The 14,954-nt window shown below is 41.4% G+C and overlaps 2 protein-coding genes across 3 annotated transcripts; both read left to right on the top strand.

The window, feature by feature from the left end:
• The first annotated feature begins 61 nt into the window (after positions 1-61).
• On the top strand, positions 62-4,507 carry tmem147 (transmembrane protein 147). 2 transcript variants are annotated; one of them, XR_011597536.1, is made up of 9 exons: positions 62-122; positions 722-824; positions 1,346-1,415; positions 1,585-1,650; positions 1,775-1,911; positions 2,022-2,106; positions 2,499-2,620; positions 3,475-3,928; positions 4,137-4,507. XR_011597536.1 is itself a non-coding variant. In XM_070912197.1 (8 exons), the coding sequence occupies exons 2-8, from the start codon at positions 748-750 to the stop codon at positions 3,593-3,595; spliced, it is 678 nt and encodes a 225-aa protein (XP_070768298.1). In that variant the 5' UTR covers positions 62-122; positions 722-747; the 3' UTR covers positions 3,596-4,507. The 2 variants fall into 2 exon arrangements, 1 of the variants encoding a protein (XP_070768298.1); XM_070912197.1 differs by having other exon boundaries at positions 3,475-4,507.
• A 5,907-nt stretch (positions 4,508-10,414) lies between these two features.
• sult2st3 (sulfotransferase family 2, cytosolic sulfotransferase 3) lies at positions 10,415-14,560 on the top strand. The gene is made up of 6 exons (XM_070912488.1): positions 10,415-10,553; positions 12,567-12,775; positions 13,046-13,172; positions 13,358-13,452; positions 14,054-14,234; positions 14,445-14,560. Exons 1-6 carry the CDS (start codon positions 10,415-10,417, stop codon positions 14,558-14,560), a joined length of 867 nt encoding a protein of 288 aa, XP_070768589.1.
• Positions 14,561-14,954: the final 394 nt, after the last annotated feature.

Here is a 14,954-nt window from a genome sequence, read left to right as displayed (position 1 = left end):
TCCTACCGGTGAGATTGTCGGAGGCATTTCGAGGGTGAGCCAACCTTACTTCCGTTAGTCATTCAGCGACAGTAACGCGACAGTAGCACGTCAGTCTGCTTCTTCTCAGCTCTTTAAACACAGTAAGTGCTGACACTGAAAGGCTCTGTTTTACAGGTGCTGCCATGTGTTTTATTGCTAACTTAATGAAAACTAGCTTCACGGTATAACTCGACACAGAGAAGTTATCTTGTTAGATGCAGGAGCGTGTTGACGAGATTGTTGTTTAGCTAGCTACAGAGCCCGTCGTCTCCTGATATGTACAGGTTCTTCATTTCCTTAATAGCATTATATAGCTTCACAGCTATGTAAATTGATTAAAACAGACACCTGCTAAACATTTTATTATTATTATTGCTTTGCAAATGCTGAAATTCAGCCTGTTAGCCTCGATGTAGCTCCAGTATGAAACGGTGCAGGTGGCAATGGAACATCATCCCAAACTGTTACTGACTGTCTCATAAAGCACAGTTGTTATTGAGGACACATGAACATGTAAAGTCAAGAATTGAAATAGTAATGGATACGTCTACAAATAATTGTCATGCAAGTGCAGAAATAATCGATTAGTCAATCACAGAAAATCAAACAACAGCAATTTAGACATTTGAAGGACAAAAGTGTGGCCTGTTGTATCAACGGTCTGTGAAGTCCCATCTTCATTATCTCTTTTTCTCTCCAGGGAGCTGACTTTTGTGACCAGACATCATGACACTGTTTCACTTCGGAAACTGCTTTGCCCTGGCCTATTTCCCTTACTTTATAACATACAAGTGCAGTGGCCTGTAAGTGTCTGTTTGAATCAGGGATCTGCAACATGGTTGGGGAATGATACTATATGATATGATAACTATATACACTGTATAATATCCATCAGCCCATTCATGGCCACTGAGGCATAGTTGGAGTAAAGATTGAAAGTAAAATATACCACATTGCAAAATTACTGTCATGGCTAATTTTTTACATCATTACTGCATTGGTTTCTTCTTGTTTATTCTGATGTTGTAGCAACATACTGTATGCTCTGTGATTAGGAAGTCTGTTGATAATCTGCTTAGTAATGTCAGCGGTTTGGGAGGGGGTCCACATAATCTTCTTAGAACTGTGTTGTGTGCTCTTGAATTTGACAGCACCTTTGCTTAACAACATAACTTTTGTTTCTGTCGCTATTATTGCTCTCAAGTCTAAAAACATTGCAACCCAAATCGCCAATTTCTGCCAGGACTGCCTTGTCTCATAATAACATGTCTGTTATTCTGCACTTGGACCATTTAACTCATGTGTTTGTGCGTTCAATCTGTAGTTCAGAGTACAATGCCTTCTGGAGATGTGTCCAGGCTGGAGCAACCTACCTGTTTGTCCAACTCTGTAAGGTGAATGAGCTTTCTGATGATTAAACGATTGTTCATAATTTTAGGAGGCCAACGTGCCTGGAATAAAATAGATAAAATCGAGCAGTGGAGATTGCAGGAAAAAGGTGATGTTATTAGCTTTCTTGTGTTTTGAAGTGTGTATACAGGCTTTGCTCATTTTCTGTTTCAGATGCTGTTCCTAGCTACATTTTTCCCCACGTGGGAAGGAGGAGCTGGAGTTTATGACTTTGTAGGGGTGAGTGTGGAAGCTTCAACAACATCAGAAAGGAAGATTAGCATTTTCTCACACTTTGTCAGATTTGTCAACTATTATAAACCAGCTGGTGTAGGAGGCTGTAATGTGTGTGTTTGTTTTCCAGGAATTCATGAAGGCAACAGTGGACCTGGCAGACCTTTTGGGCCTCCATCTTGTGATGTCTCGTAATGCTGGTAAAGGAGAGTACAAGATCATGGTGGCTGCCATGGGCTGGGCAACAGCAGAACTTGTGATGTCCAGGTGAGTCGCAACACTGTTCCTGCAGAGGAAACATTAGATTTACTTTGTCAAATGATTGTACATATGTAAACACTGAATCTCACTGTTTGTGTACCTATGTGGCTCCTCAGGTGTCTTCCTCTGTGGGTGGGAGCCAGAGGGATTGAGTTTGACTGGAAATACATTCAGATGAGCTTTGACTCTAACATTAGTTTGGTGAGTAGCTGTCCTCTTCTGCTTTGTCACTGCTGTACTCTGTCTGCTCCTATCCATCCAATCTTCTGTCCTTGACCATCACTCTATGTGTTGTCTTCCTCTCATCTCCTTCCACTGTATTGTCACATTTTGAATTTCCCTCTGCATTTTTTTTCCTATTTTTTGTTTTTTTTTACACATTCACATACAGAAAAGATTACAATAAAAAAGTTATTGTCTGTGCTTTCAGATAAACATCGTTTTTCAGATGTTTCATTCTCAATGTGCTTTCTCTCTGTCTATCCATAGGTATATTATATTGGCATTGTATCTGTAATATGAATGTCTATATGATAAGACCTGAGTGTGTAAAATATGAATGAAAACCAGTAATTATTTCAATGTGTTTATAGATCCATTATATTGCCATGGCAGCAGTGGTGTGGATGTTCACACGATATGACCTTCCAAAGAGCTTCAGGCTTCCTGTTACTGTGCTGCTGGCTCTCTGTGTCTACAAGGCCTTCTTAATGGAGTAAGTCAAACATGTTTTTACACACACACACACACACACACACACACACACACTCATACTCATATGCTCAATACAAACATATACACACCTTCAGACATACTAATTACAGTACACAAAAAGACAGAATAAGATTTCCTTATTTTCAGGGATATGACATTGGCATTATTGATGAAAAGTAAACAGTTGAAGCTCAAATTGAGCATGTAACTCCCTTATCCTGACATGTGGGATTCATTTTGGTTGATTTCATTTCATTGCAGGTGTAAGAAAAACAAAGAAGATACAATGTGTTAAGCTTTAGAGGTGTTGGAAGATTTTGTCACCTTTGGACAGAGCCAGGCTGGCTGTTTCCAGTTTTTATGCTAAGCTAGGCTAACCACATTCATTAAACTATTCATTAAAGGGAAAATTCACTTCAACCAGGGTTGGACCACCTTATGGTGGCTGCACTTTACTTTGTAAACCACAGGATGGCCCTAGTTAACAGCAACAACATGAGCAATAATAATATACATTTTATTTACTGGGATCTTAATTTACAAGCAGTTAAAGGGATTCACAGAATTGCATAACGTGAATAGTAAAATATATATAAAATGCAAGTAAGAGAAACGTATTTGCAGTACAAAGTAAGTACATATAACTTACATCATTTGATGAGGCTTGTGTGGTGTGATGTTTATTTATCTGGAAGGATTTTGTTGGGTTGGGAAATATTTGATGTCTCCTGAATAACCTCACCATTTACCTGTAACTCTGATGGATGGTTTCAGCAGTGTCAATGCATTTGTTTTGTTCTTTAACATTGTAACTTTGTTATTGTAACATTGTGTTTCTCTCTGTTGTGTCCTCAGGTTGTTTGTCCATGTCTTCCTGTTGGGCAGCTGGACAGTGTTGTTGGTGAAAGCCGTGCTGACCGGTGCCATCTCTCTCTGCTCACTGTTTCTCTTCGTCACTCTTGTCCATAGCAACTAAGTAAACCTCAGCATCCTGGGCTAAGCCTTCAGCTGTCCCTTTGGTCCAGATTGGACCGGGGTTGTCATAAGTCAGAAGCTGACTCCTGATACCTTTTCAGTCGTACTACCACCATACAACACCAAAGACTACTGAAAAATGCTTGTTGATATTGGGTAGTTGGACTGGCCAATGTACAAGCTACCAACTGATAAGCTAACCAGTTCTTCCAGTTTTTGATCTGGCTGTACAGACCATTGATGGAAAACATGCACTCAGGTGGTGACATCAGGAGGCTTCTGTAATATGATTGGCTTACCTAAGCTGTGTGTGTTTTGTTAAAAGATGAATTTTGTATCAGATCGGCCACAAATGAGTTGTGACTTTATAAGTAACGTCGTTTTTTTCTATGCGTTGTCCAATGAGCCAACGTAAATGCTTAGATTGAACAGTAACTGATTTAAATTTGTAACAAACGAATGACAGTCATAGTTCCTCGATAGTTCATTGTGTTGCCACAATTTTATCAATTTATTTATATACAAGTACATATTACAAGTAGTTATAACACAACTGTAGCAAACATTTTCTAATGATTGAAGAAATTGTGTTGAAGATTTAATTTTAACTAAAAAAAACTGAATGCTGCCCCAGTATAAATAAACTAAAGTCCACTCATCATTATGACCACATGATCTTGAATTGTAGTGTAAGCATCTGTGATTTTGACATTAAAGTAATAAATATGTCTTTTTGTTGTATGTTTTCCCAGCAATGGTGCATTTTATATTCTTGTAGTCAGAGATCTGCACCTGGATTGATTCAAGGTTTTGTCATCTCAACATCTGCACCTTCTGAAGAGAAAATGTTAAGTAATCATTGTTTTGTAGTTACAAGTGGACAGCGTCATAAGAAAACAAAGGTTGTAATGTCAAGATGGGGGAATAATATCTGGAGATCTACAACCTTTAATACCTCCTGCTATCTTGTAATAAATGTAACTGTTCACTGAAGAGTATTCCCATCCCTCTCCTGTCCCCTGAATCTACTGTTTTTTACGGTGTCTCCAATGTGTCGAACAAGGTGTATTATAAACTGCTTAAAAAATTAAGGGAACATTTAATCATCACAGTAAATCACCAAGTCAGTTAAACTTCAGGGATATCAATCTGTCCAGTTAGGAAGTATAAGCGATTGTGAATCAATTTCACCTGTTTTGGTGCAAATGAAAGTGACAACAGGTGCACTGGAGAGGCAACAGCAAGACAACACCCAAAAAGGGAATGGAGACAATTGCAGGTGGTGGCCACAGACAATTGCTCCTTATCCTTCCTGACTGATTCTTTTCTAGTTTTGCGTTTTGTTAGTGTCCTTGTCACAACTAGTAGCATTAGGCTGCACAGGTAGTCCAGCTCCTCCAGGATGGCACATCCATATGTGCCGTCGCAAGAAGGTTTGCTGTGTCTCCCAGCACAGTCTCAAGAGCATGGAGGAGATACCAGGAGACGGGCCGTTACACGAGGAGAGCTGGATAGGGCCGTAGAGGGGCATCAACCCAGGAGCAGGACCGGTATCTGCTCCTTTGTGCGAGGAGGAGCACTGCCAGAGCGCTACAAAATGACCTCCAGTGGGCTACTGGTGTGCATGTTCCTGACCAAACTGTCAGAAACAGACTCCATGAGGGTGGCATGAGGGCCCAACGTCCTCTAGTGGGACCTGTGGTCACAGAACACCAGAATTGGCAGGTCTGCCATCGGCGCCCCGTTCTCTTCACAGATGAGAGCAGGTTCACACTGAGCGCATGTGACAGACATGAAAGAGTCTGGAGATGCCGTGGTGAACGTTATGCTGCCTGCAACATCATCCAGCCTGACCGGTTTGACGGTGGGTCAGTAAAGGTCGCACAGACCTCCACGTGCTAGCCACTTCAATTTTCAATTCAATTTTATTTATATAGCGCCAAATCACAACAAAAGTCATCTCAGGACACTTTACAAATAGAGCAGGTCTAGACAGACTCTTTATAATGTTATTACAGAGACCCAACAGTTCCCATCATGAGCAAGCACTTTGGCGACAGTGGCAAGGAAAAACTTCCTTTTAAGAGGCAGAAACCTCGAGCAGAACCAGACTCTAGGTCTGCTTTGACCGGTTGGGTTTGAGAGAGAGAGACATAGAGAGGGATACAGAGAGAGAGATGGACGTGGAGACACAGACAGACAGACAGGCAGACAAGCAGACAGGCAGAGATGTATGGCAGCACTAGCAGTAGAAATAGCAGCTATAATTATAATAATAAAGGAAATATGACTGATAATAGTAGTTACATCTGTAATAATAGCTGATTAATAATAGCAATAACAACTTTAATAGTAACAGAACTACGACTAAACATAATAACTGTAGTGATGAGAGTCAAGCAGGCCCATGGCGGCAGCACCTAGGCGTACCAGGACCATGATCCACAGGAACCTGTCGTCTCGAGGACAAAGTACAAAGAAGCTCCGGGGAAGATATAAAGTTAGTAACATGCATCGGAGGGAGATGAATGTGTAAAGATGGAGAGGGAGAGGAGGAAAGCTCAGTGCATCATGGGAAGTCCCCCAGCAGTCTAGGCCTACAGCAGCATAACTAGGGGGCTGGTCCAGGCAGGCCTGAGCCAGCCTCTAACTATAAGCGTTATCAAAAAGCAAAGTTTTAAGCCTACTCTTAAAAGTAGAGAGTGTGTCTGCCTCCCGGACCCAAACTGGGCGCCGATTCCACAGGAGAGGAGCTTGATAGCTGAAGGCTCTGGCTCCTGTTCTGCTTTTGGAGACTCTAGGAACCACAAGCAACCCTGCATTCTGGGAGCGCAGTGCTCTAGTGGGGTAATAGGGTACTATGAGCTCTTTAAGATGCCTGACCAGTAAGAGCTTTGTAAATCAGGAGAAGGATTTTAAACTCTATTCTAGATTTTACAGGGAGCCAGTGCAGCGAAGCTAATACAGGAGAAATATGATCTCTTTTCCTGGTTCCTGTCAGTACACATGCCGCAGCATTCTGGATCAGCTGGAGAGTCCTCAGGGACTTATTGGGACAGCCTGATATTAAGGAATTGCAATAATCCAGCCTAGACGTGACAAATGCGTGGACTAATTTTTCTGCATCTGTTTGAGACAGGATCTTCCTGATTTTTGCAATGTTACGGAGGTGAAAGAAGGCAGCCAATGGTACCGTGACTGCTGTCAGGTACCGGGATGAAATCCTCAGAGCCATTGTCAGACCGCTGGTGCAGTGGGCCCTGGGTTCCTCCTGGTGCAGAACAATGCCCAGCCTCATGTGGCCAGAGTGTGTAGGCAGTTCCGGGATGACGAAGGCATTGATGCCATTGACTGGCCCTCACGTTCCCCAGACCTGAATCCAACTGAGAACCTCTGGGACATTATCGGTGCATCCGAGCCGCCAAGTAGCGCCACAGACTGTCAGCGTAAATGCTTAGATTGAACAGTAACTGATTTAAATTTATAACAAATGAATGACCTATGTCATAGTTCCTCAATGGTTCATTGTTTTGCCACAAATTTACCATTTACAGATGGTTGGCAAAAAGTTGTCACTCTGTTCCCACACGTCTACTATTAACCTTGACAACGAGACACTGAAGTCTTGAGCAGACAGACTGGGAGAGGGAGAGCACAGCCTGAACACACCTAAATGGGCTGGCCTCCTGAGGGAGGGAATGAAAACACTTAAGAGGGCGTTGAAGAAAAGGGAGACAAAGACATTAATGGACGTGAAAGAATTTGGTTTTGAAAACACCTTTAGCGTCTACCAAAGTTGACAAAACAAAACAACTTAAATAAGAGTACATTTGCCTGTACCTCATCATAGGTGCATATAGCCAAAAATCATGTTCCAAAAAAGTCATTTCCTTTGTTTGCGGTGATGATGAGAATGAGATCTTTGTGGTTTGGTTTCACATTATACAAAACGGCTGCAAGAAAGAGTGGTATGATCAGATTAGCAGCAAAAATCTTTATTTCTGAAAGAATCTAATTCAAATCTAAGCCATGTGTAGTGGAGGGTGACATGAGGATCAGGGTGGTCACCAACTGTGACCCATGCAGGTTAATAGTATGGGCTTTCTGGACATTAGGACCACCATCATATCCAGTCCAGAAATGCTTTAACATGGGATCGCTGCAACCTTTTGTGTCAAGATACAGATAAGGGTAAGGTTCTTAGTACCTCCTCAATCACATCCTGGATGTCACACAGTGGGGATCCCAAAGAACCCTCACCCAAAATAAAGGACAAAGACAATTACTGTGGTAACAACTGTGGTAAGTTTTACAAAGGAGGGCCCAGAGTATGTGTCAGCAAGGGTGGATTTGTGCAAACCAACAATTTAAACCTGGTCCTCAGACCTTCCAGAGGTTCCAACCCCTGAGCTAGAAAACAGCTGATGATTTACAGCACAGAGTTGCCATTCAGAAGAAAGCCCTGCCAAGATGACAAACACAGAGAAAAGCGACTATTTAACAGGAGAATCCCCCAGTCTATCTCAGAGAGAGAGAGAGGAGCAACGTGTAGGCTACCAACAGGCTGCAGAGCATTGAACCCTACAGCCGGACACAATCATGTCCTCTCATGAGTACATTGAGTAACATGGCATTCGCCTGTCGAAGCGGGCACACAGCATGGAGAGCTTGGAGTATGCCCAGAATTTCCGTGTGGAAGACACTGACATGTTTGCTGTGACTTACCCCAAGTCAGGTACAGTGTATTAATTCTCTTATCTGGTAATTGTCTCTCAGATCAGAATCAGAATCAGAATCAGAAATACTTTATTGATCCCCGGGGGGAAATTATACAGTACCGATGCTCCCATTCATAGACATTTACAATATTTAAGTGAAAAATAAAAGTAAAAAATATATACAATAGCAATGTATATGTATGTATATACAGTGCTTAACAAATTTATTAGACCACCACCCAGTGTAAGGTGTTTGCCACCGCTGCCCTAAATTAACAGTATTGCTGATTACCAAAATATTTGATGTTTCTGTAATGGTTAATCCACCAGTATGTGCAAGCCAAGCTCTTTAATCAAAATGATATCTTTAATGCTAAAATATAATTATTGTTGTTATCCATGAATTCTCAAATTTACTGTTTTACAAAAAAGCAGAAAGAAATAGTAAAGCACATTATTATTTTTTGATTGAGATGCCAAATTACAGTTATTTACTTGCATTCCTGAACAGAAAAATTTGTTTTGTGGTTGCAAGAATGCAAGCTGTTATCAGGGCCAAATGAGGTCATACAAAATATTAAGATTTTTGGTTAATATATGTGAATAAGGACTATTTAGTTGTTCCAGTTTGTTATTTCCCTTATAAATAACAATACAATTTTTAGTTTGAAACAAGTTTTTGACAGATTTCTAAAATATTTGTGTTTTCTCATTTTTATGACAGGTGGTCTAATAAATTTCTTAAGCACTGTATATGTATGTATTGCACTATTGTGTATGACTATATATGTATTGCACTGACATTTAAAGAATAAATAATAATGAGGTAGTATATGTAGAAGCAGGTCCAGATTTCCAGTCTGTTTATTCTGAGTGTCTGACACTCAGAGGGAGCAGTTGAACAGTTTGATGGCCACAGGCAGGAATGATTTCCTGTGGCGCTCTCTTGTGGATTTGGGAGGAATGATTCTCCCACTGAAGGTGCTCTTTTGCCTGACCAGCACGTCATGGAGAGGATGTGAAACATTGTCCAAGATGACCGGCAGCTTGGGCAGCATCCTCCCCTCTGACACCACCGTCAGAGAGTCCAGCTGTCACTGGCCTTGCGGATTAGTTTATTGAGTCTGTTGGAGTCCGCAAGCCTCAGCCTGCTGCCCTAGCATGCAACAGCATAGAGGATAGCACTGGCCACCACAGACTCATAGAACATCCTCAGCTTAGTCCGACAGATGTTGAAGGACCTCAGCTGCCTCAGAAAATAGAGATGGCTCTGGCCCTTCCTGTAGAGGGCATTAGTGTTCACCGCCCAGTCCAGTTTATTGTCAATGTGAACTGTGAATGTGAACTCATTACACACACAGGCAACATAAAGTATACATGTAAAGTCACCATTATGCAATATCAAAGTCTGTGTAGGATTTTTGTAATTCATTTTGTAATTGTCCTAAAGCACCAGATGGTTAGAGCAACAAAAACGTGCAGATGCAGCAGGAGTTTGAGCAGCATCAGTGCTGCCTGAAGGAGAGCACTATCTGAGTATATGGTCCCCCTGTATGCTTCGGCACTGTGATGTTAGTCTTTTACTTTGTGTGGGGTCTATGGTTGTGCATCAGAAGATTTACTACATTGTTTTGTTTATGTTAATAAAATAATAATAAAAGAAACACCCACAAAGCCTTTCAGTGGAATATGAAATAAACCTTGCTAACATCAAGATGTTATTCAGATGGACAGAGGACTGGGGAGCTTACATGTGAACTTAACTTTGTCCGTGGATTTAATGCTTGTGGTTAGCTCTCTGAAAACAATATGGTGTGTGTGTGTGTGTGTGTGTGTGTGTGCGCGCGCGCGTGTCCAGTGCGATAGCAAATGATTGTTCATTCAAATGATAGTTTAAGTGATCTATCACAAGTTATTAACAGTCACTCCTGTCATTACTGACCAGGAAGAACTAAATGGCAAGAGTGGGGCTCCCGTCTCATGAAGCCTCAGTTGTTTGGTCTTTTGTGTGCAGTTTCCAATGTTCCTACATTGAGGAGTGCAGCAGTGGAGCCGCCTCTGTCAGTGAGTGTATGGACCTTAGCTGTAATCCTCGCAACAAAATGTCTTCTGAAGAGTTTTACATGCTGTATCATGGACTTAGACTCCCCAAAGAGACGCACAGTTTAGAGAGCTTGAAGTTTGCGCAGACATTCGCGTTTAAAGACGAGGACGTGGTGGCTGTCACGTACCCGAAGTCAGGTCAGTGTTCCACAAGTTGTCTTTGGTTCACCGAAGAGTCACGATACAAAGTGTCAAACAAGTTTATTTTTGGACCTATATGTTCTGCATCTTTCCTCAAAAGTGTTCACAGGCATGTGTGCAATGCCACGAGAGTTTACATGTTACATTTTATTCATTTTGTGTCAAAGTTAGCTGCGACTCCAAAGATCCCCGGACACAAGGAGAGAGCAGCAGACCCGTAGGTCTCAGATTCTCTTACAGCCTCAACCGCAGGCTCTCCTATGCACAAATACTAACATATATACAGTCTACCTGGCACACAGCCGTGGCTGGGCTGTAAGCACCGTAAGCACCACCACACTCACTAACACATACAGTACATGCATTCACACACAATTGAGGGCGTCCCAGAAGACTGGGTACGTGTCACCTGGATCAAACCTCCTGATTTAAACGCTTTAGAGCTGATTTTCTACTGTTTTCACAGTCCTTTACCAGTTCGGACTGTTATTTTATGTTCACATTGTATTGTATTGAGTTATGATTGAGTTATTTCAAAAATATTGCCCATGTCCATAAATCTTATAAAGGTATGCAAAAGCGGACTCAAATGTCGTTATTCCTACAAGATTGCTCTAAATAAAAAAAATTGTACAGTGAACTGTTGACATATAATCATAATATAATATAACATATAAGGTATGCAAACATTGCTGCAAATTGATTGAGAAATGCTCATCGCCATTTCCCAGAGGCCAGTATGGCATCTTTGTTTTGTCCGACCAACAATCTAAAACCCAAAGATTGCTTAAATTAGGAACCAATTATATGGTGATTTATTTTTGTTTATTTTTGTCGATCTATTCATTGACATTTTCTTATGTTGGTGGTGACTACACACACGGTCCAGAGAGCAGCTAATGGGCACAGTATGAGAATCATAGTGTTTGCATTGTGTTGCCACAAATTTACCATTTACCATCTCCTGAGGGAGGGAATGAAAACACTTAAAAGGGCGATTGAAGAAAAGGGAGACAAAGAGATTAATGGACGTGAAAGAATTTGGTTTTGAAAACACCTTTAGCGTCTACCAAAGTTGACAAAACAAAACAAACAACTTAAATAAGAGTACATTTGCCTGTACCTCATCATAGGTGCATATAGCCAAAAATCATGTTCCAAAAAAGTCATTTCCTTTGTTTGCGGTGATGATGAGAATGAGATCTTTGTGGTTTGGTTTCACATTATACAAAACGGCTGCAAGAAAGAGTGGTATGATCAGATTAGCAGCAAAAATCTTTATTTCTGAAAGAATCTAATTCAAATCTAAGCCATGTGTAGTGGAGGGTGACATGAGGATCAGGGTGGTCACCAACCGTGACCCATGCAGGTTAATAGTATGGGCTTTCTGGACATTAGGACCACCATCATATCCAGTCCAGAAATGCTTTAACATGGGATCGCTGCAACCTTTTATGTCAAGATACAGATAAGGGTAAGGTTCTTAGTACCTCCTCAATCACATCCTGGATGTCACACAGTGGGGATCCCAAAGAACCCTCACCCAAAATAAAGGACAAAGACAATTACTGTGGTAACAACTGTGGTAAGTTTTACAAAGGAGGGCCCAGAGTATGTGTCAGCAAGGGTGGATTTGTGCAAACCAACAATTTAAACCTGGTCCTCAGACCCTCCAGAGGTTCCAACCCCTGAGCTAGAAAACAGCTGATGATTTACAGCACAGAGTTGCCATTCAGAAGAAAGCCCTGCCAAGATGACAAACACAGAGAAAAGCGACTATTTAACAGGAGAATCCCCCAGTCTGAGAATCATTAAATGATTTTTTGCCTGACCAGCAGATGACAAGTGACAACAAATTTGTTTAAATTTTGTGTGAGGGATTTTGAAAACCCATTATTTAGACCATATAATGTTGCTTTATCACTCTGTTGGTGCCTTTTCCTTACAGTAGAAGTTAGTACTTGGAGTGGTCTTGCTGTGTATTATCTGCTGTTCGATTCTTTTCTGCAGGTACAGTCTGGTTGCAGGAGATCCTCCCACTGGTGCTGAAGGGGGGGGATCTGACGCCGATCCAAACCATTCCTAACTGGGACAGGGTCCCCTGGCTGGAGGAGAAAAGATTAGCACTGGTTGTGGATCAGCTGGCATCTCCACGTGGGCTGGTCTCACATTTTCCTTACCACCTCATGCCCCCCTCCTTCCACACCTCCAAAGCCAAGGTAAATGGGTGGAGGCTTTGTGTGATACTCCCGTGTGAACCTCTCTTCTATGCGAGTATGTCATGAGCAGCCTTGAGATATTCTTGTACATGAGAAAGCACAGGCAGATTCTATTTTAATTGATCAGCATCTATGGTTAGAGGAGCTCCTTAGTGTGGTGTTTCTGTGTCAATTTCCTTGGATTTTCTATATATTTATAATGGATTTCTATATATTCCATGATTCATATTTATGTTTTTATGTTACTGAATTTGTCTGTATCTGACATAGGTGATCTATGTCATGAGGAATCCTAAGGATGTCGTAGTGTCTTCATACTACTTCCACCAGATGGCTGGATTTCTTCCTGATCCAGGAACCTTTGATGAGTTCATGGACAGATTCCTGGAGGGCAAAGGTCAGAGGTCACATCCCACTTAAAGAGTTTACTCTGAGAAACGTGAATTTCAACAGTAGAATGGTTCATTATTTTGGTGGTGGATGTTGCTAGCACGTGAAAGTCATATTTGTTTCTCAGTGTTGCCAACGTGGAGCAGTGGTTGATTGCATTTATACAATGTCTGGTCCAATGTCTGTGTGCAGTGATGTTTGGAAAATGGACAGAACATGTGAAGAGCTGGAGACACACAGAGCTGGGAGACCGAATAATGTACATCACATATGAAGAAATGCTTCAGGTAAAGCACTCCACAGAACTCTCACATGACTAGCATTGCGACTGAGGAGATGGTCTCCTTTACACAGTAACAAAATGCTGTTACACTGTTAATTGTTGAAGATACACAATGCATTGTTTCAGTGGCTTCATAGAAAGTAGTCTAACACAATAACACAACACATACTGTGTAGTAAAAGCAGCACATCAGTAAAACAGCAGCTTCAGCCTTCTGTTTGTATCTAGGATGCATTCAGGCACAGTATTGAGTGTAGGTCACCCGTGGTTTGGCAGCACTCTGAGCCCAACAGACTTTAGCTTTGCACATAAAACAGAAGAAAATAGACTTGAATCCTGAAATTCCGTTTTGTTCTGCAACCTGTGTAGCCAGTTGTGTTGATTAAAGTAGAAACTATCTGTTCCATCAGACACACGTGCCAGCCAACTGAAAAACACAGCTACTGATATATGACCAGTCAAACTTAAGCTCATCATCAAGGGCTTCATAATGGGTCCTCATCATAGAAATCATGTAGAAAGTTCTTCATTTGAGAAGGTGCTTCATAAGATAAAGGCAAACACCTGTTGCTTCACATAAATGTGTCCATGTGCTCCTCCTCTAGGACCTTCCAGCAGCACTCAGGTGTATGTCAGATTTCTTGGGCCGTCATCTGAGTGAAGAAACCATTCAGAAGATAGCAGAACATTGCTCCTTCAAGAGCATGAAGGCCAACAACATGTCCAACTTCAGCCTGGTCTCTAAGGTACACATGGACTCTGACAAATCCCCATTCTTCAGGAAAGGTGAGTCTCCACGTGTCCATCATCACTTCCTCTTCCTCAGTTTGCTTTGAATTTTGCTTTGAAGCAGTTAAGACAAACCTAGTGTTCAAATCGGGGTATTATGTGATTAAGTGAGATTTAATCAGAGATTTTCAGTCTTAACAGTTGATTTTCAGAGATTTCATTTTGTGTTCACGTGACTGTCTTGCTGTGTGTGTGTTTTTGTGTTAGGTACTGCGGGAGACTGGAAAAACCATTTCAGCTCAGGGGCACTGGCCAGATTCACATCGACCATCCGCAAAGAGCTGGGGAGTGACAGCATCTCTCTGCCCTGGACCCTGGATTAAGCACAGAGAGAAGGGGAAAGACCTGCAGAAGTCAAATCATCATTTTGATTTTAATATTACTAAATTACTATTACTAAAAGCATTTTATTGCCTTTTTCAAATTTTTATATAACAAATAACTTCTTTAAAATTACAGTTTGGATGAATATTTTGTCATTTAATCTGTTTAGGATGTAAATCTACAAAAGTCTGCAGAAAACACATCCTAGCAATTTCTGTTAGTTTCTCTGTTTGTGACTACATAGTAGACTAATTTGGGTTAGGGTTAGGGTTAGCCATCAACTGGGTATGTGAGGAGCAGGGAAGGCACGTCGACAGTTAGCTGCTGGAGTCTCCACAATGAAAAGTGTTGATAGCGAGGACTGTGGACTATCCAAAGTAACTGCGGCATTGT

Source organism: Enoplosus armatus, chromosome 9 (assembly GCF_043641665.1).
Source record: "Enoplosus armatus isolate fEnoArm2 chromosome 9, fEnoArm2.hap1, whole genome shotgun sequence".
Lineage (NCBI taxonomy): Eukaryota > Metazoa > Chordata > Actinopteri > Centrarchiformes > Enoplosidae > Enoplosus > Enoplosus armatus.
The sequence above is the reverse complement of the archived record's forward strand: the minus strand, read 5'-3'. Positions and strand labels throughout refer to the sequence as shown.

Bases quoted from the DNA above. Each gene is read 5' to 3' on its own strand.
- sult2st3 (XM_070912488.1), top strand. From the start codon at position 10,415: ATGTCTTCTGAAGAGTTTTACATGCTGTATCATGGACTTAGACTCCCC. The intron at 10,554-12,566 runs GTCAGTGTTCCA...TCTTTTCTGCAG, and splicing joins TGTCACGTACCCGAAGTCAG to GTACAGTCTGGTTGCAGGAG. The intron at 12,776-13,045 runs GTAAATGGGTGG...TATCTGACATAG, and splicing joins TCCACACCTCCAAAGCCAAG to GTGATCTATGTCATGAGGAA.
- tmem147 (XM_070912197.1), top strand. From the start codon at position 748: ATGACACTGTTTCACTTCGGAAACTGCTTTGCCCTGGCCTATTTCCCT. The intron at 825-1,345 runs GTAAGTGTCTGT...TTCAATCTGTAG, and splicing joins ACATACAAGTGCAGTGGCCT to TTCAGAGTACAATGCCTTCT. The intron at 1,651-1,774 runs GTGAGTGTGGAA...TTTGTTTTCCAG, and splicing joins GAGTTTATGACTTTGTAGGG to GAATTCATGAAGGCAACAGT.